At 37.3% G+C, this 23,305-nt stretch overlaps 1 protein-coding gene across 11 annotated transcripts in view; it reads left to right on the plus strand.

The window, feature by feature from the left end:
* ZCWPW1 (zinc finger CW-type and PWWP domain containing 1) overlaps positions 1-23,305 on the plus strand; it is a 43,313-nt gene that overhangs the window by 2,446 nt on the left and 17,562 nt on the right. For 10 of the 11 annotated variants that reach the window (XM_072641414.1, XM_072641413.1, XM_072641409.1 and 7 more), the window contains exons 2-6: positions 13,006-13,061; positions 15,191-15,468; positions 16,046-16,139; positions 17,501-17,576; positions 17,859-18,007. In XM_072641414.1, coding sequence (XP_072497515.1) covers positions 13,037-13,061; positions 15,191-15,468; positions 16,046-16,139; positions 17,501-17,576; positions 17,859-18,007 — 622 coding nt within the window. In that variant the 5' untranslated portion in view covers positions 13,006-13,036. Of the gene's footprint in view, positions 1-9,120; positions 9,200-13,005; positions 13,062-15,190; positions 15,469-16,045; positions 16,140-17,500; positions 17,577-17,858; positions 18,008-23,305 lie in introns of those variants that run through there. The other variant, XM_072641412.1, reaches the window with a different exon arrangement.

Consider the following 23,305-nt stretch of genomic DNA (forward strand, 5'->3'; position numbering starts at 1 on the left):
TACTTGGAGAGTCAGCGTGCAAATAACTATGTTTATACAAGACATACATGTATATGATATATACAGAACTGAACCATGGTATATACATACCATGTATATGGTGTAAATGAACAGAATTAGACATTTAAGATAGGGTCAATGTAGGAATTTGTTTTGCAAATTGGTATGTATGTGTTATAAGGGTTTTACTGTTTTTCTGTCGGTGTGTGGAAATAGTGTTAGTTTGTCAAAAAGAAAAATGTCATTGAAATAGAAAAGAATAGAAAGAAAGCTAGAAGGAGAAAACACTGACAAGTAGGACAGTTTTGAAGATTACATGTTGAATTTATTATATATTTTTAAAAAAACGTTTGTAATAGAGATTTATAATTTCATGTACCATCCTCCTTGTTGTGTTCATGGTCATAGGATCGTAAGATTTAGAGCTGGAAGTCATGGAATATAAGTCCCTAATTTTATGGCTGAGAAAACTGAAACCCAGAGAGATTAGGTGGCTCACACAGCTAGGGTCTGAGGCAGGATTCCAAATAAAGAAGGTTTTTCCAATCTGAGGGAAGTTCTCTGTAAGCTCAAAATGTTCATTTTATTTGGTGTTTGTTAAGTTCAGTATTTTAAAAATTAAATTAAATTGAAAAGATTTTTAAAAATAAATTTTAAAAGATTTAAATAAAAAATAAATAAAATTAATTAAATAGAAAATTTAAAAATTGAAGACTGGTCATATTTTGGAGCTTCCTTGGGCAGTCAAGACCAAGTCCTAATACATTCCCAGTAGATAGATTTACTAGAGTCTGTTATCAGTTTTCTGCCCTATAACCTTTATTTCCTTGCTGTCTTGAATGTGTTTCCTCTCCAGGTTTTAACTGAGTAGGTGGTAGTTTCTCTGAAAGTGTAGGTAGCCACTTATGAAATGTGTCCAAAGGTAAATGGAGGAGAGAGAGAAAATGAAATCTGACATTCCATTTTGTAGTATAGAATATCCATGACCTCAAAATTTTAGAACCCCACCATGTTTAACTTATACAACAAATTCAGTCCGCTGAAGGGACCACAACTCAAAACTTTTCCTGCTCAATAAAATCTGCCAAAGCTAATACTCTACTGACATAACCTTCATCAGCTTAGGTCAACTCCACATTTTGATGAAGTATCAGAATAGAGCTTGTACCTCATCCTGTGCAGCCGTATCTTTCTCTTCCCAGAACTTTGATCCACTTTTCCTATAGAAAACAGAAAAAAGTCATATAAAAATTCAAGGCCTAACTGAATCTCAGCTCTACCTTTACTAAACATTTGGGCAATAGTGGAATCTGGCAACTTTGTTTAACGTTGTTAAAAAGGAACCCTGGATTCTTTTTTTCTATTATTTTTTTATTTCTGCTAGTTAACAAACGTTTATTAAGTATATACTCTATGCCAGGTATTGTGCAAATTGATGGGGACACAAAGGAAGGCAAAAGACAATCCTTGCTCTCAAGAAATTCACAGTTTAATGGGGGAAACAACATACAAATGATATATTCAGGATAAATTGGAAATAGTCAACTGAGAGAAGGGACATTAAAGATGACTGGGAAAGTCTTCTTGTAGGAGGAAGAATTTTAGCTGAGACTTGAAGGGAAGCGAAGAAACTAAGAGACAGAGGCGGGAGAGTATTCTAGGAATGGAGGATAAAAAGTGAAAATGCATGTGTTGGGAGCAGATTCTATGTGAATGCTATCTCTTGCCTGAAGAAAAGTGAAGGAGTCCAGTGTCACTGGATCATGGGGTTACATGGAGGTGAGTAAGTTATAAAAAGACTAGGAAGGTAGGGAGGGGGCAGGTTATAAAGGACTTTGAAAGCCAAACAGGATTTTATATTTGATCTTGGAGGCAATAGGGAGCCACTGGAATTTATTGAGTAGAAATGGTTAGACCTATTTTGGGAATATCAGTTTGAGTCAGATTGACTAGAATAGGGAGAGTCTTGAATCAATCATTAACCAAAAGGCAGTTTAAATAACTACGCCATAAGATAATGAGGCCTACACCAGGGTAGTGGCAATGTTAGAGGAGAAAAGGGGACATTTGAGAGATGTATGAAGGTAAAATCAATAGCATTTGGTGGTGAGAGAGTGAGGATTTGAGGATGATACCTAGTTTTAAGCCTGAGTGAGTGATTGAAAGAATGGTGGTACCCTCCGCTGTAATAGGTGAATTAGGAAAAGGGAAAAAAATGAGTTCATTTATGGGTGATGTATCGAGTTTAAGATGTCTATTGGATATCCATTTTGAAGTGACCAATTAGTTGGAGATTCAAGTCAAGAGAGGTTAGGGCTAGAGTAGACTTGAGACTCTCAGCATAGAAATGATAATTGTATCTATGGGAGCTAATGAGAATCAAACAAACGAGTATAAAGAAAGAGGGCCCTGGACAGAACCCTGGGAGACACCCACAATAAACTGGTACAATCTGATCAAAGGTATAGCAAAAGTGACTGAGAAGGTTTGATCACATAGGTAGGCAGTGATCGTAGAGAAAGCAGTATCACAAAAACCTGGAGAGAAGAGTGTATCAAAAAGAGGGTATTTGACAATGTCAGAACCTACAGAGAGGTCAAGAAGGATGAGGATTGAGAAGAGGCTATTAGATTTGACAAGAGATCATTGGTAACTTTGGAGTCAGCAGTTTCTGTTGAATGATGAAGTTGGAAGCTAGACTACAAAATAGAGTTGAGTGGAAAGAAGTGGAGACCCCCTTCTCTCCTCTGACACTACAATCTCTCTGGTGCAGGCCCTCATTACCTCATCACCTGATCACTGCAATAGCCTCTTGATTGATTGCTCTACCTCACTTCTGTCCACCCTCCACTTCATCCTACACTCAGCTGTCAAAGTGATTTTCCTAAAAATGAAGGTCTAACCACATCAACTTCATATTCAGTAAATTCCAGTGGCTTCCTATCACCTTCAGAATCAAACACAAAATACTCTGGCTTTGAAAGCCAAACTAGCTTCTTCCTACCTTTCCATTTGTCTCTACCTTACTCCTCTCTGCTTTATGATCCTTTGACGTGGGCCTCTTTGCTCTACTTCATATATGATAAGCCAGTATTTTCACTGGCTGTGCCCCAAGGTTGGAATGCTCTCCTGCCTCACCAATGTCCCTAGTTCCCCTGGTTTCCTTCAAGTCTCAGCTAAATTCTCACCTTTGACAAGAAACCTTTTCCAGTCCTGCTTAATCTAAATGCCTTCTCTTTGAAATTATCTCCAATTTAACCTGTAAAAAGTTTTATAGTTTTAGATTCATTGGATGATTTTTAGAAGGTTACCCCCCAAATATATATGTGTGCATGTGTGTGTGTATATATATAAGAAACATATATATAATAATCTACATGTATATATGTACATAACATATATATATGTAAAAAGAGATACTTTTTTGCCTATTTTTTTTTCCATTTCTTTTTCTTGTTTTACTGCTATAGCTAGCACTAGGACTATACTAAATAGTAGTGGTCATAATAGGCATCTTAACTTTAGATCTGATGTATTGAAATGGAGTTCCATTATATATATATCTACTCTAAGTTTTTTTGTTGTTGTTCAGCAATGTCCCACTCTTCATGACCTTGCGGACCACACTCACCAATACTGTCCATAAGGTTTTCTTGGCAAAGATACTGGAGTGGTTTGTCATTTCTTTTTCCAGTAGATAAAGGCAAGCAGAGGTTAAATAACTTGCCCAGGGTTATACAGCTAATGAGTGTCTGAGGTCAGATTTTAATTCAGGCCCAGTACTTTATCCTATGAGCCATCTATCTGTTTCTTTTCAATACCATTTCAAATTACAAAAGGATTTTTTAAAAATTATTTTGTTTTCAGTTTTCTACAATCACTTCCATACATCTTAGATTTTTTTCCCTTCCCTCCCCACTCCCTCCCCAAGACAGCGTGCAGTCTTACATAGGTTCTACACACACATTCTCATTAAATACATTTTTACCTTAGTCATGTTGCATAGAAGAATTATAATGAATGGAAGAAATCATAAAACAAACCATAACACAAGAGGAAATGGTCTGCTTCATTCTGCGATCCGATTCCATAGTTCTTTCTCTAGAAGTGGAAGGCATTTTGCCTCAAAGGATTTTTTTTTAAGCTACAAAAATATAATGGATTTCATATGGTGGAACAAGAGGTCAAGAATTTTAAGAGTTATAATGGAAAAAAATGGGAAGGGGAGACTATCAGTATCAGATCCCAAACTGCAATCCATCTGTTTTGTCTAAGTTATTGGTTTTGATAGCATAATTGGGTAAAAAAATTTCTGATTATTTCTTTTATTTCCTCTTCAGTTAATGTAAATTCTCCTTTTCCATTTTTGATGTCAACAATTTGGTTTTCCTATCTTAAAAAAAATGCGGTTAGCTGTTTACCTATTATATATATTTTTAAAGCTTCCCTTTTCCTTATCAATTCAGTGGGTTTTTTGCTTTCATTTAAGTTTTGTAATTTAATTTTTGTAATATCTACTTTATTACTTATTTTGAGGTTATTTGATTTCTCATTTTTCAAATGTTAAAAATTCAATGCCCAATTTATTGATTTGTAGATATTATTGCATTTTAAATAATGCATTTAATTGTTCTATTTTTTCAACATTTTTAGTGAGATCTTTATTCCTCAGTACATGATCAATTTTTGTGTTGTCCCACATGACTAAGAAATATGTCGATTAGTAACCATCTGAGATCTTTCATTTCCAGTTTTGTAAACTTCCATTCAAGTTCTTAACTTTTTTCTTATTTATCTTCTGATTAGATTTGTCTAGGTATGAAAGGCTATAGTAAGATTAAGGTGCCCCACTATTAGAGCTTTATTATCTTTTTCTACCTCCAATTAACTTTTCAAGGGTGTAGAAGCCCAGTTTAGATAGATAATTATATATACATGTATACACACATATGTATATGTGGAGCAAAAGAGGAAGTCATAGAGAAAAAGGTTAAAGTTGCAGAAGTTCTGTGGATGATTTTTTTCTGTTTTAATGTGCTTAGAAAAAGACAAAAACAGAGAGGAGGGATGGGAAGAAAAGGAGGAATAAAGTGAGAAAAATCACTAAACATACTAGAGATATATAAGATGAGACAGTGTGTGTGTGTGTGTGTGTGTGTGTGTGTGTGTGTGTGTGTGTGTGTAGAGAGAGAGAATTAATAAAGATTTGTTATGAGGCTTTTGAGCATATTTCACTTATCTTTTTTAATCTTTTCTATGTTTACCTTGTCCTTATCTAAAATCATAATTGCCACCCTGCTTTTTAGTTTAATGTATTCCTATTCCGAGATCTGTGTGTGTGTCTCTGTGTGCAATTGTGTTCATTCTTCCTTTATCTGATTCAGGTGAAAGTGAAGTTCATGAGATACTCGCCCCTCCCCATACCTTTTCCTCCAAGATTATGTGCTCTCCATGCTATGCTTCTCTATTATGCTTAATGAATTCTTTCACCTTATTCCTCCTTTGCTTCAAGTCTCTCCTTCCCGTTTTTTGTCTTCTTCTAAAACCATTAGAACAAATCAAAACCATCCACAGAACTTTTGCTATATTGACCTTTCTCTATGACTATTTAACATTTTAGGGTTCTGGGGAGACATTTATTTTTTATCCCCCATTGACATGTAAATAATTCATCCCCACATATTGCCTTTTAATTAATCAAACATGTCTACCTTTCTGTTTTTCTTTTGTCACTGCTTTTCCGTTTCTAAATGTCTACTCAGTTCTGGCCATTTCATCAGGAATACTTAGAAACCCTCAATTAAATTAAAGGTCCATTTTTTTTTCCTGTAGGATTACTTAGTTTTTCCATATGTTATTCTTGGTTGTGTACTTTTCTCTCTTGCCTTTTGAAATATCATATTCTAAGTTCATTTCTCCTTTTTAGTAACAAATGCTCAGTAGTGTGCAATACTTGTTGAATGAGATAATATTAAAGTATTTAGCATAATTGCCAGCACACTGTAGGTGTTTAATAAATGCTAGCTAGCTAGGTAGTACACTGGGTAGCACATTGGGCTTGGTGTCAGGAAGACCAGAATTCAAATCTGGCCTCAGACACTAGCTGTAGGCCTGGAAAAGTCACTTAACTGCTGGCTGCCTGAGTTTTTTCAGCTGTAAAATAAGGATCATAATCACAGCACCTACCTCTCAGAGTTGTTGTGAGGATCAAATAGGACTGGGTCAGTCTCAGGCTCTGTTTAGTTGGACCTGGGCTCAGATAGCCAGCCAAAGGCTAGGGGATGGGTCAGAGTGGACCACAATATTCTTTGGGTTCATGAAACTTGCATGAAAAGTAGGTTTATTACGAGAGGAATGAACATGCATGTGGAACCCCCAAAATTCATAATCCATACAGAAGTTTGCATATTTATAACAGTACAACAAAGGAAGGAGGAGGAAACACAAATCACTACCTTAAGGGGCATGTCATGAAAAGGGGGAAAGGTGCAGTAAAGATGGGAAAAGGATAAAAGCCCTCCTGCAGGGGAGGAACAAGGGAGCGACAAAAATTGTATTCTTTTCCCTTGGGAACTGCGAGACCGTGAAGATAGGATGGTCTACTTATCTACAAGGGTCCCAGCTGCATAAGCAGTTTCTCAGTCTAGTGCAGACTGACTGGCGCCGGGTCTTGACTCCCAGGGACACACAGGGGGTCCAGTTTGGAATGCAAACAACAAATTAATGGGGGGACTTTGTCCTTGTCACATTCAAGGCCTACTGCATATTCTGGGTCCAGTGTTTCTGGGAAATATGGCAACTCAAAAAGTAGTTCAGGGAACTCTGTAATATTCCTTAGCAGAGTCAGGCACAGAGTACAGGGTTGGACTCACATAAAATATGCCCAAGTTGCCCTCCATCAGCCAAGTGTCTCAGGGAAGGCTTGAGCTTTGCTTGACTTGGTTTGGCTGGGCTGAGCTGGGCTGGGCAGAGCTAGGCTGGGCTAGGCCCAGCTGGGTGTGAGTCTTCTGATCTCAAGAGGGAGTGCTAGGAATGCTGGAAGGCTTCAGGGTAGCTCGCTGACCTCCATGCTTCATTCCTGACCGCTTTATTTTTGAGGCAGCTAGTAGCACAATGGATAGTGCTGGGGCCTGGAGTCAAGAAGAGAATTTCAAATATGTTTCAGATACTAACTGTGTGACCCTGGGCAAGTTACTTAACTCTGTTTGCCTCAGTTTCCTCAACTGTAAAATAAGGATAGTAATATCACCATTGAAGGGTTGTTGTGAGGTAATTTTTTTTTAAGTACCTACTACAGTACCTGGCACTTAGTAGGTGCTTATTCCTTTCCTTCTCTTAATGACTGTCCTAGGATCTCTTCTGGACTGGGAATCTCTCTGTGGATTTTGGGGTAGAAGAATCACCTTTAGGTGATTCTATCTCTGGAGTATACCATACCGCTATACCCCAGACGGAGCCAGCTTTCCACAGTTCCCCCATATTTTCAGTACCAACATTTTACTGGTGCTTCTTTGACATGCAGATGTAGAATACCACTACTTCTAATCAAATTGCAGATTCCATTGAGTATTTGAATATTATTAGTAAAATTAGCCATGAAAATAACACTTTCTCACATGAAGTTAGACTCACATACTGAAAGGACATCTGAGACTGTATTTAAAAGAAAGCTAGTTAGATTTGCTTCTTAGCTTTTTGGAATACTCCTAAGGATTTATTTGTGTTTTCTCAGAAGAGGAAGCTTAAAAACAGAGGTGAATACACTCCCTGTAAAGATTGAGGGGGAAAGATGTGTCAGGCAGATACAATGCATATCCTAAACAGGGCTTAGTAGGAAGAATTGATTTGTTCAGACTTTTTGTTTGCCTGAGTTAAGGAATTTAGCAAAATATTTTATAACTCCTGGCTTAAAGCAAAGATTGATACCTTTTTTGTATCCTGGACCCCTCTGGCAGTCTGGTGAAGGCTAGATCCTCATCAGAATAATGTTTCTAAATGAATAAAATAAGATACATAGGAAACCGCCAGCAAAATATTAAACAAATTTTGGGACCCAGGTTAAGAGTGTCTATCTCAGTTCTTTGGAGCACTTATCACAATCCCCTCTTCTTTCCCTTTTCCTTCTCCCCCTCTCCTTCTCCCTCTTTTTTTTCCTCTCCTTTATATCCTCCTCAATTTTAATAATCCCAGAGAGAAGTGATAGATGTATCCTAGACTTTTTATATTACCACCTCAAACCGTAACATTTCAGATTCTTCATTTTCAGTTAAGACACAAAAGAAAGCATCAAAATTTTAAGCATCACGTTAGGGTTTATGTTGAAATGAGTTAGCTGGCCAACCAACAGTGTTCAGGCCCCAGAGAGAAGAAATGTTTGGGGTATTTTTATTTATTTATTCATTTATTTTCTATATTCTCTACCTTTTTGAACCAGCCAAAGCAAAGGATCAGTTACCTGAGCAATCAGTAACAAATCCTTTCTTAGGTGGTGCTTGGATAAATATTTTTATTTCAAAGTTATACTTCTTACACTACACCTTCAGACAAAGTTGAGTTATTACAAAAGCTTTTGTACCTAGATCTTTGGGGTCTAAGATCCCCAGAGTTATTCTGTTTTGTTATCTCAGAAAGACTCTTCAGCTCTCTCCTATTTATCCAAAAAATTGAGCTCCAAAAATACATTTTGCATATAGTTCAAATATGAATGAAGATTTGATTTGAGTTCTCTAAAAACATGCGTGTGAATGTTCAAAATATAGCCATAACATCCCTTTGTCCCCTGATTTATGTTCATATTCTTCTAGCCCTGATTTTACTGGTAATTTGGTAAGGGGTAGACTATTTTCCATTTATATTCCAGTGACTCCCTGTAGCGCAATTCTTCTGCAGAATTGCGGTAACGGTAGCTTAAGACAATTCTTTGAGATGTTACCTATTATCCTCATTTTATTGATGAGGAAACTAAGGCAAAGTGAGGTAAATGACTTGCCCAGAGTCACACAAAGCCAGTCTCTGATTTGAACTCAGGTTTTCTTGAGTACAGACTCTCTGGTTACATTTTGTAACCAGTTATGGCTGGCTAACCACATGGTGAGGGAGAGGCTCTCTGATTGGCTCCAGAGAATTAAAAACCTCCTGGCACCACCAGCTACTTCCTCTTTGCCACTCCTCTTGGTGATGCGTTGTCTCTCTGCCTCTGGTGAGTGACCTTATGGTAAAAGGGAGGGCCTTATGTCCATTTTCCCCCTAGAAAGTCTTATAGCCCTGAAAAATTATCTTTGGTCGTTGGCCTTGACCTTGACCTTGTTAGATGTGTATGATTCTTTTTCCCCCCTCATTCTAAATGAAGGAAACAGATTTTAGAGATTCTTAGGGTGGGAGAGTGAGTTACAGGAACCTGGGAGTTAGAATCCAGACCAGATTTTGTGGCCAGAGCGATATTGATACCCTGAGGAAAAAGAGAAATTTTGAGGAGTCACCTTTGGGACCTCAAGTGGGAAGGACTCACTAGGCCAGGGGTGGGAAGCCTGCAGCCTCGAGGCCACATGTGGCCCTCTAGGTCCTCAGGTGCAGCCCTTTGACTGAATCCATATCTCACAGAATAAATCCCCATTAAAAAAAGGATTTCTTCTGTAAAACTTGGACTCAGTCAAAAGGCCAAACCCAAGGACCTAGAAGGCCACTTGTGGCCTCGAGTCCAAAGGTTGCCCCAGCCCTGATCTAGGCAGTTGTACTACCTTTATATGTGAACTTTGTGGGACCAGCACTATATGGGAATAGGATTAAGTTTTGAGCCTATTTCCCCAAGGTCGAAAGTATATATAGGAGAGTATGTTCAGAGGAAATGTTTATTTGTTTTTGCTGTAATCTTTAAAGTAAATATCCTTATACATATTAACTTATGGTTTTCCTATAGCAGTCTTCAGGAGTTATGATTAGTTATTCTGTTGGTCAGGGTTTTTAAATCTTTCTCAATTATTTTCCTTTACAATTGCTATAGATTTTGTATAAATTTATATTTTTGTAAATGTGTTTTTGATAACATTCTGTTGGTCAGGGTTCTTAAATCTTTTCAATTATTTTCCTTTACAGTTGGTATAGATTTTGTATAAATTTGTATTTTTATAAATGTGTTTTTAATAACATTCTGTTAGGTAGGGTTCTTAAATCTTTCCCAATTATTTTCCTTTTACAATTGGTATAGATTTTGTATAAATTTGTATTTTTATAAATTTGTAACATTCTGTTGGTCAGGGTTCTTAAATCCTTCTCAGTCATTTTCCCTTACAATTGGTATAGATTTTGTATAAATTTGTATTTTTATAAATGTGTTTTTGATGAATTCTGTTGGCCAAGGTTCTTAAATCTTCCCAATTATTTTCCTTTACAATTGGTATAGATTTTGTATAAATTTGTATTTTTATAAATGTGTTTTTGATGAATTCTGTTGGTCAAGGTTCTTAAATCTTTCCCAGTTATTTTCTTTTACAATTGGTATAGATTTTGTTTAAATTTGAATTTTTATAAATGTGTTTTCCTGGTTCTGCTCTCTTTAGCCCACAACAGGAGTACAATCCCAAGTTTCTCTGAATCCTTCTCTTTTGTCATATCTTACAACATAATGCTATTCCATTACATTCATATAACATAATTTGTTCAGTCATTCCCAAATAATGAATCTCTAACCTGTTTCCAGTTCTTTGCTGCAACAAAAAGTGCTGCTATAAATTTTTTTTTTTTACATATGGATTCTCTTCCTCTGTTTCTTTGATCTCTTTGTGGAATAGTCTTAGTAGAGGTGTTATGGGGCAAAAGATTTGCATGGTTTAATTACAGTGGGGGCAGAGTTCTTTGGAACTTTGCAGAACAATTGTACCACTTAATAGCTCTAACAGTGTGTTAGTATGACAGTCGTCAGTTTCCTTTTTTGCTGTCTTTGCTGGTCTGATGGGTAGATAAGTGTGAGGTCAATGGTATGCTACACCCAACTCATATTGACTCTCACAAAGTAATTATTTAATTTTCAGAGTGAGCATTTACATCTTGGAAATAGAAATAGGCAAATATAACAAATCAGGGCTTGATTTGTTATTCTGCTGATTGTCTAGACCAGAGGTTCTCAAACTTGTTTGGTCTACCACTCCCTTTAAAAAAAATACTCACTTTTGGGAAGGGACAAGGTCAAATGAGAGAATAGAAAAAAAGGAGGGAGGGATAGAGTGGGATGGAGGGCAATATAGTTAGCCTTCCACAACATGACTATTATGGAAGTTCTTTTGCAAAACGACACATATATGGCCTGTAATGAATTGCTTGCCTTCTCAGTGGGAATGGGTAGGGAGGGAGGATGGGAGAGAAGTTGGAATTCAAAGTATTAGAAACTAATGTTGAGAACTGTTATTGCATATAACTGGGAGATAAGAAATACAGGTAACGGGGTATAGAAATCTATCTGGCCCTACAAGAAAAGAGAGAAGATGGGGATAAGGGAAGGGAGGGGTGTGATAGAAGGGAGGGCACATTGAGGGAAGGGGTAATCAGAATGCAAGGTGTTATGGGGTGGGGAGGGGAGAGATGAGGAGACAAACTGGAACGCAAAATTGTGTGGAAATGAATGTTGAAATCTAAAAATAAATAAATAAAACTATTTAAAAAATTAAAATTAAAAAAAATACTCAATGCCTCCCCCTCCCCCCAGAAATCTACTTTCTTTAACCCTTTAAGTTTTTTTCATTTACATCATTTCAAAAATATATAAATTTTTTAAATGATGCATCTTAAATTTAATAATTTGTTGTAAATTTGTAGGAGTTTTCTTGCATTGAAATTTTGATGATGCAGTATTGCAAACAAGTCATTACATGTATACGTTCCTGCTATTGCATGCTGAACTTCCTGACGATCCAAGACACACTTGCCTGCTAACAGGTGTTTGTTAAGACCTGCAGGCAGACTGGACCACTGATCAGTTATAATTTGTATTTTGTGTATTTATTTGGAAAATAATGTTATCACGATGACTTTAACTCTGTTACACAACAGGTGAAATATGTACAAACAGTTTTTCAAAACCTTCTTCCCTTCTTTCTTTATGCTTACACTGCCCCCTTATTTTTATTCAAGGCCCCCCAACTGTACCCAGGCTACTATACCGCACCCCTGGATTGTTCCAGCACCCCCCAGGGGGCAGCATCCCCCACTTTGGGAACCTGTGACTAGACTTGAGAAAATCATAGGGAAAATGTTGATAACTCAAATTATAATTAAATGTGGGGGGGGGCAGAGGGAAGGGAGAATCTGTTGTTAAAAATTTACTAGGTAGAACCTCAGAGTTATTTTAATTTGCATTTTTCGTATTAGTGATTTGGAATGTTTTTATATGGTTGTTGATGGTTTACTTATCTTCTTTTGCATACTTACTACCTGTTCATATCCTTTGAATATTTACCTATTGGGAATGACTTTTATTCACATAGTTTTGTATCAGTTCCCTATGTAACTTAAATATTAGACCTTTATCAAAGAAACCTTTCGGAAAAAGTTTTCCTCCAGTTTTCTTTCTACTTATAATTACATTGATTTTGTTTGTGTAGATAGAACCGTGTAAGTTTTATGTTTTAACTTGGGTTTTCCTTCTCTAAGTTCTCAGTTAGGAATTGATGAAGAAGACTTTGTCCTAATGACAGTCAGAAAGGACTTTCTAATTGCAAAGGAACAGGGGAAACAGGGATAATGGGGGAAACTGACACCCCGGAAATGTTTCAGGAAATATCTCTATTTTTATGTTCTGCAGGAGCAGTCAAGAAGAAAGTTGGCTTGACCTTAGAGCTATAGATCCTAGGCTTGGGCAGAATGGGACTCATTGAAGTCTAAGCATATGGAATTCTAGAAATAATTCTAGTTCCTTTTTCTATAAGAAATTTCTTGCTGATAATGATTTGAAGGGAAAGTAAAATTCATGTTTATTTTTGAGTAATTAACATTTCTTTTTCATTTTCTCTGCAGGAAGAGAAGGTAGTCATAGCATCTAAGCTAAATGATGACAACCTTAAAGAGCAAAGGTGAGTCATAAATGGGAGATACTTCTTTTCCTTTATTCCTTTTTTTCCTTTTTCTAGTTCCTGACCATCCAGAATCTCTTTCCTCTTAAGGACATCCTTTTCAGCAACTAAAAAAAAAAAAACAACAGTGGGTAGATCAGGAAAACAACCTGAGCTGGAATCTTGCTTTGGATTTTTCCTAGCTGTGTACCCTGGGCAAGTCACTTAACCTCTATTTGCCTCAGTTTCCTCACCTGTAAAATAAGGGTGTAAGGTCTCCTCCAGCTATTAAATCTGTGCTTTTGTGATCTAACTTTGTCCAGGCCTATTTTCCTCCTCCTGTAGGTAGTATCAATGATTGAATTCTCATCATGTCCTAGATCAGGGATGGGGAACCTGCGGCCTCAAAGTCACATGTGGCCTTCTAGGTCCTTGAGTGCAGCTTTTTGACTGAGTCCAGGTTTTATAGAATAAATTCTTTTATTAAGGGGATTTGTTCTGTGAAGTTTGAATTTAGTCAAAGGACTGTACTTGAGGACCTCGAGGGCCACATGTGGCACTGAGGCTGCAGGTTCCCCACCCCTGGCATAGATTCTACTCTGAGTATAGGAGAGACTCTAGTTTTGATTTTTAAGACACAGCTACTTGGAGATGAAAAGAAAAGAAGCTGAAAGGAGTCAGGGTGGGATAGTTGGACTTGGCCGATATCCAGATTCAATATCACATAGTAATTTCATTAGATGATTATCAAACCAATGCCATGTGAGGTCTGAGAAGAAAGGAAATCTTACTTTAGTCTGTAGAGTGCTGGGCCTGAAATCAGAACATTCTTGGTTCATATCCTCCCTCTGGTACTTACTGGCCATGTCAGTCACTCATTTCACTTATCTTAGCTTCAGTTTTTTCTTCTGTGAAGTGTGGACAATCATATTTGTTGTCCTTTGTAGGACTGAGGCTCAGATGAGATAATGTATGGAAAGAACTTTTGCAAACTTTAAAATGCCATATATAATTGTCAGCTATTTTTGTTAGGGAGGATTGTATTCAGGTGAGGATCAGGGAAGGCTTCGTGGAGGAGGTGGCATTTGGGTTCGACTTTAATAAGATACAGAGAGGACTGGATTTAGTATAGGAAACTCCCAGGAGAAGAAATTCCTTCAAACAATGCAGGTCAATACTTTCCCTGCAAGTTTTAGTCTTGGAGAGCTGTTAAAAGCCCTAACTGCTTAAACGAATTGCCCAGGGTCACATGATGGGTAGGGGTCAGAGGTGGGACTCCAAAGTAAGTCCTCCAGGCTGGCTGTCTAGCCACTGTTGTGGTGCTGCCTCTTTGGAACTTTAAGGGACAGGTAAGAATTCAGTAGTCAAAGAAAGAAAAGAAGGACATTTTAGGCATAATGAGCAGTGTAAGTCATGGCTTGGAGTCATGAGAGCACAGACACATATTCAGGAGCAGAGTGGGCTTCTGTTTTACTAGAAACTGGAAACCTGGATGGCATTTTTCTGCTCTCACATAGCTTGAGGTTGAGTAGGGGAGATAATGGCACCTACCTGCAGTGCAAGGTAGAGTATAATAAATGTTATTCAGAGAGATACAAACAAATTGCCCTAGAAGTTTGTTAGAGATTATTTCCATTTAGAGGATCATTAAATCTTCAGGAAGGAAGTGATATTTTACCTGAGCATTGATAAGTTTTTAATTGGCGAAGAAAAGTTAGAAGTGCATGGGTAAAGTAGGTAGCAAGCTATTACATATATAAGGTCCATGGAAAGAAATACAAGGAAATATATCCATAGAGGCTGCTTGGAACCAGAATATCACGCTAAGGTGTTTGGACTTTATATTTTAAGGACATACTGAAGGGAAAGGAAGACAAGACTTTAAAGAAGACTTCTAATTTAATCTTGAGTAGGAAAGAGAACACCAATAGCCTAATTAAATAAAATACCACCCATAGACTTTCCCTCTAGTAATGACATAAGAGAACTAAATAAAATAGGACCCAAAGATAAAATCAGTAATCTTTTCAAAAATATAATTTCCTCTCACATTTGCATAAATTAGCTAATTGAATGTCTTTGTTTTTCACTTTTACATAAGCTCCTGGGTACATGCTAAATATTACTAAATGACCAAATTTCAATTTCAGAAGGTGGGAAGGAGTCAAAGAAGGCCTTTATACCACCTGGACAAAAAGTTTACACCTCAATCCCTTGCTCTCTGGATGCCCCTGACAATGAAGATACTCAAGGGATTGGGCCCACTGGGGTGAATGCCAACCAAGGCCAGTCAAAAGACAAGATGCAGAAGAAGAGAAAGGAGAAAGACACAAGAAAGAGTTCAGAAAGTGATGAGGGGAAGGGGCCTGTAGCTCCCAAGCCCAGCAAAGGACAGGATGCTAAAGGAGATGAGAGGAAAACAAAAAAGGTACCTTCCAGACAGGCTGGTGGAGATCATGCCATTTCTCTCCCTGGCCTCTAGCAGGACAGCTTCTCCCATAATCCTCCCATGTGAGGAGTTCTCCAGAGTAGGAGACAACCTAGTGTTCTTCGCTTTCCTATTTCCTGGTCTTTTCCCCTACCCCTTAACTTTTGGGACATTCATTCTCATGTATAATTGCTACCCCTCCTACCACAATATTAATCTCTTATTTCTCTTACTATATAAATGAGTTTTGGTCCTAGTACTTATGAATAAGGAGCTAGGGGGAATACTTTTAAAGTCCTTTTTCCACTTTGGCTTTCTAGTAGCCCTGGAACTGGTCCAGGAAAACTTTAGATGAATTAGCCCTATGCCCTCAGCCATGTGAGTTCCTTATCTCAAACTTTCAAAAAACAAATATCTACCTGGCCATGGTGGAAAACAGGAGGAATCTCAGAGCGTTCTCTCTCTCTCTCTCTCTCTCTCTGTCTCTCTGTCTCTCTCTGTCTTTCTCTCTGTCTCTGTGTCTCTCTCTCTCTGTGTCTCTGTCTCTGTCTCTCTCTCTTTCTCTCTCTCTCTCCAGGAGAAGATGCCAAGTCTCACCAATGAACAGTTTGAGGAAATTGTCCAGTGTGTGCTTAAGAAGTCCCTGCAGGAGTGCCTGGACATGACCTGTGGTAGGAGAGGTTGGAGGCGGGGAGGGCAAAGTGCCAGGTGTCATAATAAGAGTAGGCTTCCTCCATCATGCTACTCTGGTAGGTACAGAATAGAGAAATTCTAGAAAGGAGCTTGAGATATAATTTACTTTATACCTGAACCACTAGACAGTATTATAGCCAAACTCTCCTAGAATTAGTTCATTTTTAAAAGCCCTTTACATGAGATTGGCAGACTGATAATCTAACCTAAATTATTTACCCATGGTTTAAATCTGTAAACTCTATTTACAGTACTTAAGAGGAGATGGATAATGACCTTTCAGATATTTGAAGATTAGCTTAAGGTTCCCAATCCTCCTAGTGCCTTAGTTTTCTCTTTCCTAGGCTTCCTTAGTATATCCTTATTGACTTGATTCTATAGGGATGGAAGGGAAGCTAATCCAAAAAAAAAAAAAAAGTAACTAGGCCACCTTTTTGGTCTAGTCTATGTTGTCTTTTCAATTAGGTTATGAGCCTAAGGAAGTGTGTGTGTGTGTGTGTGTGTGTGTGTGTGTGTGTGTGTGTGTGTGTGTGTGTGTGTGTGTGTGTGTGTATTCAATATCTTTCAAATCAATATCCTCTTGTAAAAGACACTTGAGGGACAGGAGGATGGATATAAAATGGAATATCAGTGACTACTACTATACCAAAACATTAACGTAAAATGCCATTCTGGGATATGGAAACAGATGGTTTCAGATCCATCTGAAAAACATCCTAGAACAAATTGGTTTTATAGTTATTGAAAACTAAAGGGGCATGATTATGGTTTAGAATAAGGAATAATTTGTACACATACACATATACATACATACAGTCATGTGCAAGTGTTTTGTGCAGGTTTGTGATTTCATTAGTATGGGGAATTCCTAGTTTGGAAACTGCACTACTGCAGATAAGCAACTGTTCTGTAATTTACAGTCTTAGAGAGCTGCCTGGGGTCTTAAAAGATAAAGTGACTTGCCTTTAGTCATACGGTTTGTATGTGACAGAGTCAGGGCTTGCACCCACATCTTTCTGACTTTCAGGCTTGTCCTCCACATGCCATACCTCTTCTCTCTAAAGAATTAGAGCTATGCAAAAGTAGATTGGAGTTAATGAATTTCTTATCACTAGAGGAATTAGATTCTTGGTCAGGTACATACATATTAGACTAGATGACTTTCAAGATTCTTTTCAACTACAAAATTTGATAATTCTTTGATTTGTCTATTCCAGAAGTAGGAGATAGTTTAATCTAAAGTATCCAGGAGAGAAAGGGATACTTATCTTCCTCCAGAAACTTATTAATCACAATGTTATGATTTTGTGGGGATGGATTTGGGACCTTGGTTTTTCAGAGACTTCATGTGTTCAACGTATTGAATATTCCTCTGGGGCAAAGGAGAAAAGTACTGCTACTACTGATGTGAATAGGTAAGTTTATCCTGGTGAGGTAGAGTACATCCCAAAAGTGGGCTTACCTTTAATGAGTGGGACCCTCCTTCCCAGAGATTGTTTAGTCTATGAGATACCCCTGTTTGTTTGGGTTGCAGAAGAAGACGGTAAGCACTGAGTCAGATGAAATTATCTCTGGGGTCTTAGGGAATTTCTAATTCCTTGGTTTTCCTTAACTCCTATGCCTTTGAGCTCTTTAAATGTGAGGATACTTACAGTTTACTGCTTTCTGCCATTTTCCTAAAAAATTATTATTTCCAGGAAGCTGCTGGGGATACCTTATTCTCCTGCAGTCCCTGACTCTAAAGAAGATGGGATCATTCCTGGGATCCAGTCACCCAAATCAGACCCTTTACCCTCAGAGAAAAAACAGAACAAACTTTCCTTAAGCAAGAAAAGAAAACAAGCCAGTAAGTATGAACTGACAACACCCTTAATATTAAGCTTGGGAGCCATTTCTGACGTATTAGGGAGTTGTGGAAACAGCAGATAAAGGATATACAGGTTTGGACGAGAAACAATTAGACCGTTGTTATGACCTTCTCTCCTTCTATCTGCTCTTATTTTTTTGAAAAGTAAATTTTTATTGATATCTTTTTGTTTTTATATAGCCTAAGCTATAGTATTCTTCCTGGGTATAGCATATCTGCTGAACTGATCCTTCAGCTGCATCTGGTTTTTTCTATAGCTCAGTACTCAACAACCAGACCTGACCCTCTTCTTGACTCTCAGAGAACACCCTCCAGTCTTGGCGGCTAGTGGATAGAGGGCTGGGCCTGAAATCAGAAAGACTCATCTTCCTGTAGCAGTGTGACCCTGGACCAGTCCCTTAACCCTGTTTGCCTCAGTTTCCTCATTTGTAAAATGAACTAGAGAAGGAAATGGCAAATCACTCCAGTATCTTTGTCAAGAAAATACCAAATGGGGTCATGAAAAGTTGAATGCAAACTGAAACAACTGCAGAACAGAGATCACACTCATCAGAGCTGAGAACAGTGTTTCCTGCTGCTTGAACAGTTCTGTTGAAGGCTGTCACTTTCTTAGTATGGAGAAATTCCCTTCCCTACAAGAGTCAAGTGCCAGGTTCTCCCTTCATAGTTAGCGTTCTTCTCTGCTGCCAGTGGGTCACATTCTTCTAAGCTCTATTCCCTCCTTAGTTAGTGTATCTTATCTTTTGAAGAACCACCAGGAGTGTGGCCCGATGGATCCTGGACAACCAGTGGCTAGCTGTTTTCTGATCTCATCAGTTTTGATCTGAGAAATCCTTTGCACCTTATAGAGGGGGCAACACACTGTAAGCTTTCATACTGCATTCAAGACCTTAACAGATACTTCATTATCTCTTTTACCTTCCTTTCTCTGATTTCATTAACTGGGTTGGGGGGGAATCATTGGATCAGGTAGGTACTGGTCAACTCCCTTTCCTCTCACCCCGCCCCCTACTTCCTTTCTTCCTTTTTAAAAAAATTTTTAGTCTTTGAATATACAGTTCTGGCTCTGCTGAATTTGTTTTGTTTCACTTAGTCCTATTTTAAGTCACTTAACCTCTTAGTGCTGTAGACAGCCCTCCAAGACTAAATTGTAGAAAAGGTGGGAGCTCCTTACACCAGTGATGAAATCACAGCCCTGTCCTCTATCACTCAGTAAAGATCTTTCCATATGTCCTTGTATGCTTCATATTGATCATATTTGATGGTACCATAGCATTATATTATATTCATATACACAGTTTATTCAGCCGTTCTCTAATTGCTAAAGATAGAGGGTTTTTTCCCAATATGTAGTTATTACAAGAAGAATGTGAATGTTTTTGCACAGATCGTTTTTGCTTTTTATATTTTTGAAATGATGTCTTTGAAGTAGAATTGATTTTGTGACTTTTGTTGCAGTTTCCTGTATTATCCTTCAAAATGTCAGCACAGTCTATCCTTCCAACAAAAAATATGTTAGAATGACTATTTTCCTATAATTATAACAGTATTGCATTTTGTCACTTAAGTGATTTTTTTTTTTACTTACACGTATATCAACATTGCATTTGCCATCTTTGCCAGTCTGATAGGTGGAACCTCATATTTGCTTTAATTTGCATTTCTCTATTAGTGATTTAGAGCAAATTGTTATTTTACTATTCATAGCTTGCTGTTCTTTCTTTGAAAGCTGCCTCATATCCTTTGACCATTCATTTTTGGGGGAACGACTCGTAGTCTTATAATTTGAATCAATTCCTTATATATCTTGGAGCGAGACTTTTATTGGAGACACTAGTAAAGATTTTCTCTAGTTATCTGTTCCCCTTCTAATTTTTATTACATTAGAGTTGTTTGTACAAAACTTTTAAAATTTTATATAATCAGAATTGACTTTGTAACTTGAACTTGTGTCATTTGTTTAGTCATGAGTCATGAAGCGTTCCCCTATCCATAGATCTGAAGGCAGTTTCTTCCTTGTTCTTCTAATTTGTTTATGATGTAACTTTTAAGAAAACTTATTTATTTTAAATTTAAATATTAAAACTTAAATATACAATAAGAAACAGACATATATTAAAAGTCAAATACAAAGTAAGAAAAGAAAAATTACCATGTGCACAGCAGAACGTAGGAGAAGATTCAAAACGTACAGCAATCAATACCGTTTCAAGAAAGCCTATATCATGGTACCTTTTGTACTCAGAGCTATTCCTCTTTCCTTTACTTCCTTGTAAATCTTCTTTTGTTCTCTGCTGTGCACTGTTTACTTTGTTCTTTCCCCTCTCCCCTCCCCTAAGAGGGCTACAATTAAGCGTGGATATATTTATAGATAGGTGTAAATACACACACACACATATATGTATACATACGCGTATATATGTATACGTATGCACACATTTATACACACAGACACACATTTTCGTGTGCATACGTATGCGTAGATGTCTATAACCACACTCATTCACATGCGTCTACATAAGGCTGTACTGTACCTACTTGTTATTTGTCTCTCTGAGGGTGCATAACCTCCTCCTTCGTAGGTCCAAGTCTTTCCATATTTTTCTAAGTCCACCAGTTCATAATTTCCTACACTAGCAATATTACAACCTTATACTATCTAGTTATTTTAAATAGTTTAAAACAACATTGATTAATATGGCTGACATACAGTGTAATTTCCTTATTTTCCTCTTTTGAGTAAATCTATTTTAGCTTTAACTTTACCTGAGATCATGAGCACTACCCCTGCTTTTTTTCTTTAATAAATTCTACTTCTGATAATTATTTTGCTTGTATCTTTTATTTTCCTGTGCCTTTTGCCTCCCCTATTTTACTCCTACCCACTACTTTGCCCTAATTTTACTTACCCTCCCCCTCCCCCCAGGATAACTCCCTTAAACTTCCATTGCCATTAATCTAAACGCCCTTCTGTACCTTATCCTATTCCCTCACCCTCCCCTCTAAAAATTCCCTCTTATTCCCTTTTCCTCCCTTTCCCCTTAGCCTTTTATTTCTTTCTGAATTTAGAGGACTTTTATACCCTTCTAGATATATCCATTCCCAAGGCAGTAGGGTACCAGAACTACCAGTCCTCTGCCCCGATCTAATTCCTCGATGTCAGTTCTTCCTCTAACACCTCATTTATATAAGGCAATTACTCTTTTTACCTGTTCCCGAGTGGTTTTACTTTTTAGCATGACATCATAGTCAGGTCTACCCCAACCTTTCTTTTGAACTATCCAATTACTAATAACAATCTTAGATATATATTTTACATTTCCTCATATAAAAAGTAAATAATAGAGTCCCTTGTAGTTAGTCTTTGATATGTACTTTATATTTCTCTTGGATGTTTTATATCAAATATTCTATTAAGTCCAGGTTTATAGGTTGTTGGTTTTTTTTTAAACAAAATCCTGAGAGTCTGACAATTCATTAAAATGCCCATTTTTTTCCCATTCAGTATTATGCTTAAATTTCCTGGGTATGATATTTTTGGCCACTACCCCAGTTCTTTTGTTTTTTGATGAGACTTATGGACTTTTATTGTCGCTGCTGGTAGGTCTTGTGTGATTCTAATTGTGGTACTGCCATATTTAAATTGTTTTCCCTTGCTGCTCCATAATATTTTCTCCTTGAGCTGGGGGTTTCAGAATTTGACTATGCTATTCCTGTAGGTTTTCCTTATAGGGTCTCTTTCAGGTGGTGATTGGTGGATTTTTTTCTATTTCTATTTTCCAGTGCCTCAGGATAATTTCCTTTAACTATTTCTTGTGTTATTGTATCAAGATTCTTTTTTTGATCATAGCTTTCAGGGAGCCCAATTATTTTTTTTGTTAATTTATTTTGTTATATATTAATTTTATTTATTTTTAGTGTTCTACAATCACTACCATAAAACTTAGATTTTTTTCCCTCTACCTACCCCCCACTTCCTCCCTCCCTCCTTGAGACAGCATACAATTCTATATAGGATCTACACATACATTCCTATTGAAAACATTTTCACTATAGTCAGGCTGTGTAGAAGAACTAAAATGAATGGGAGAAATCATATAACAAACCAAAACATAATACACACACAAAAAAACGATCTGCTACCTTCTGCGATTGAATTCCATAGTTCTTTCTCTGGATGTGGACGTCATTTTGCCTTAGAAGACCATTGAGAATTTTTTTTTTTTAAGTCCTTGCTTTGCTATGAAGTTCCAAGTCTACCAGAAAAAACTCACACACACTGTGGTTGTTGCTATGTACAAAGTGCTCCTGGTTCTGCTCCTTTCGCTCAGCATCAGATCATATAAGTCCTTCCAGGCCTCTCTGAAGTCTTCTTGTTCATCATTTCTTATAGCACGATAGTATTCCATTACATTCATATACCGTATATTCAGCCATTCCCCAATTTTGATTTCCAGGTTTTGGCCACCACAAGGAGAGCTGCTATAAATATTTTTGTACATATGGGACCCTTTCCCATTTTTATGATCTCTTGGGGGTACAATCCTAGAAGCAATATTGCTGGGTCAAAGGGTATGCACATAGCCCAATTATTCTTATGTTTTTTCTTCTTGATCTGTTCTCCATATCAGTTGTTTTTCTTATGAGATGTTTCATATTCTCTTCTATTTTTTTTATTTTTTTATATTTTGTTCTATTATTTCTTAATCTCATAACTTCACTGGCTCCCCCTGCCCAATTCTAATTTTAAAGGAGTCATTTTCTTCCTTAAAATCCTTTTCTAATTGGTTGACTTTTTTCATAATACTCTTGTTTTTCTTGGATTGTTCTTATTTTTTTTAATTTTTCCTCAATCTCTCTCATTTGATTTTTAAAGTCTTTTTTAAATTCTATGAATTTTTTTTGGTCAGGTGACCATTTGACATTACTCTTTGGGGTAAGAGAGGCTTTTTTTACTTCAGTATCATCCTCTGAAGATGAACCCCAGCTTTTATCTATTCCAACAGTAATGTTCTACAGGTTGGATTCTTTCTCCTTTGCCTATTCATTTTGGTTTTTTTTCTTATTTGTAGCAGATTATTTTTTGTAATCACCTCCAGTTCTTGGGTACGGGGGAATAGTGCCTCTGGCCTCAGATCCTTGTTGAGTTCTTTCCTCTGGCAAGGAACAGAAGCCAAGAACTCTGCCGTCCTGTAAGTGCCGAAAGCCAGCGGCATCCCTGCCCCACTGTTTCTGCACTCACCAGATGTGTGTTGGTTCCTTTTCACCCAGGGCCTT

This window comes from Notamacropus eugenii, chromosome 2 (genome assembly GCF_028372415.1).
Source record: "Notamacropus eugenii isolate mMacEug1 chromosome 2, mMacEug1.pri_v2, whole genome shotgun sequence".
NCBI lineage: Eukaryota > Metazoa > Chordata > Mammalia > Diprotodontia > Macropodidae > Notamacropus > Notamacropus eugenii.